Source organism: Gavialis gangeticus, unplaced genomic scaffold, assembly GCF_001723915.1.
Source record: "Gavialis gangeticus isolate Ggan-Ray unplaced genomic scaffold, GavGan_comp1, whole genome shotgun sequence".
NCBI classification, from domain to species: domain Eukaryota; kingdom Metazoa; phylum Chordata; order Crocodylia; family Gavialidae; genus Gavialis; species Gavialis gangeticus.
In genome coordinates this window covers 47,176,769-47,179,000 of record NW_017729000.1, presented here as the reverse complement: position 1 = coordinate 47,179,000, position 2,232 = coordinate 47,176,769, and the positions used below count along the sequence as shown (strand labels likewise).

General features: G+C 47.6%; 1 protein-coding gene across 1 annotated transcript; it reads left to right on the top strand.

Annotated features, from left to right (window-relative positions):
* Window positions 1-3: 3 nt before the first annotated feature.
* Window positions 4-1,765, top strand: PURA (purine rich element binding protein A; the record flags this gene model as incomplete). The annotated part of the gene is made up of 1 exon (XM_019506003.1): window positions 4-1,765. A coding segment is annotated over one exon (870 nt), but the record flags the coding sequence as incomplete, so codon positions are not given.
* Window positions 1,766-2,232: the final 467 nt, after the last annotated feature.

Genomic DNA, 2,232 nt, shown 5'->3' with positions numbered 1-2,232 from the left:
GGGGGGCCGGGCTCGGGCGGCGGGGGGCCGGGGGGCGGCCTGCAGCACGAGACCCAGGAGCTGGCCTCCAAGCGGGTGGACATCCAGAACAAGCGCTTCTACCTGGACGTGAAGCAGAACGCCAAGGGCCGCTTCCTCAAGATCGCCGAGGTGGGCGCCGGCGGCAACAAGAGCCGCCTCACCCTGTCCATGTCGGTGGCCGTGGAGTTCCGAGACTACCTGGGCGACTTCATCGAGCACTACGCGCAGCTGGGCCCCAGCCAGCCCCCGGAGCTGGCGCAGGCCGCCGACGAGCCGCGCCGGGCGCTCAAGAGCGAGTTCCTGGTGCGGGAGAACCGCAAGTACTACATGGATCTGAAGGAGAACCAGCGCGGCCGCTTCCTCCGCATCCGCCAGACCGTCAACCGGGGCCCTGGCCTGGGCTCCACGCAGGGCCAGACCATCGCGCTGCCCGCGCAGGGGCTCATCGAGTTCCGCGACGCCCTGGCCAAGCTCATCGACGACTACGGCGTGGAGGAGGAGCCCGCCGAGCTGCCCGAGGGCACCTCCTTGACTGTGGACAACAAGCGGTTCTTCTTCGACGTGGGCTCCAACAAGTACGGCGTGTTCATGCGGGTGAGCGAGGTGAAGCCCACCTACCGCAACTCCATCACCGTCCCCTACAAGGTGTGGGCCAAGTTCGGCCACACCTTCTGCAAGTACTCGGACGAGATGAAGAAGATCCAGGAGAAGCAGCGGGACAAGCGCGCCGCCGCCGCTGCCTCCGGGGGCGCCGGGGCAGAGCAGCAGCAGGAGACGGAGAGCAGCGCCGCCGCCGCCGCCGCCGGGCCCCCCGGAGCCCTGCTGCAGGCCGACGAGCCCGAGGAGGATTGATCCCGACTCGCCTCCCTGCTGCCTCCCTGCCTGCTGCACAGAGACACACACAGAGACTTATACTGTAATAAAGAGAAACCGAGACACAGAACCAGAGAGAGAAATAATACAAAAAAAAGAGAGAGAGAAAAAAAAAACAACAAAACAACAAAAAAAAAGTACCTGTTAATAACTCCAAGGGAGCACCACCCACCAACCAACCTCCACAAACTGACAGCTGAGCAACTTCTCCGACTTGCCACCCATCGCTGGATGTTCCTCCACTTTACCCACCATATAAAACAGTAAGCAGCTGCTAAAACAAACAAAACAAAAAAACAAAACAAAAAAAGTAATAACATTATATATGAACTGTGTTTCCTACTTGATTAAAATATAAAGAACTGAGTGTTTATTTCCCTAATTAACCAAGAACTTTTGTACACGTTTAAGCTATTATTATTAAAAGTGTTTGCAAAAATGGTCAAGATTATAATATTGCTGAATTATATAAAAAAAAGTCCTTTTCATGTTGAGCTAACATTTGACTTTAGCACAAAAAAGAGATATTTTAGAACACGTAAAATAATATTTTTAGTTTTTTCTTCTCATTTTGTTACCAAATTTCAAACCTTACATGGAGGTTATTATAGTATATTTGACACCCTATATACCTGTGATTAGAGATGTGTATATATATGAGGGCTAGGCATGCTGTGTGTCTGAGCTTTGTCTAAATGTTATGCAGAAGTTTGTAGAGTTAAAAGGTACGTAGGTTTAATTCATGCAAGGTAAACAATAAGTGCTCTCTTTTATACAATATGCATTGCATCTGGACCTTAAACATATAAAATGGTCAGTGAAACTTCTGTGAACATGAAGAAAAATTATTAAAAAAGGCATTTAAATGAAATTTGCTAACTTGTGATTTTTATGTTTGAACCAAAGTTATTCAAATAGTTTAAAGAGGAAAAAAAAAAGGAAAAAAGTAAAGAATCTCCTCCCATAATATTTTTCTGCACCTGTTTGGTTTACAACTAAGTAGGCGTATTGTCATTATTGTGTATATGAGACGTACTTGTATTGTTCATAATATATTTTTTTTATTATGTGTACTTAAAGTACTTACCTAACGTGCAGCAATTTCCAGTAAACCTGTTTTTGGACAACAGGTAGTGAGTCTTTTGTGTGGTCACTGGCACTAGCACTATCTCCTAAACTTGTCAGAGGTCTGATCCTATACTTTGATTTGTGCCAGTGCTATTAACTTATGTAGGCCTGTTATAGAAATCAGTGCAACGCAATGATAGAGTAATCCTACTGAGCCATGGATTTTGAGTTTCATGTAAAAGTGAAAGCCAAGTGGTGTATGTAAAGGAT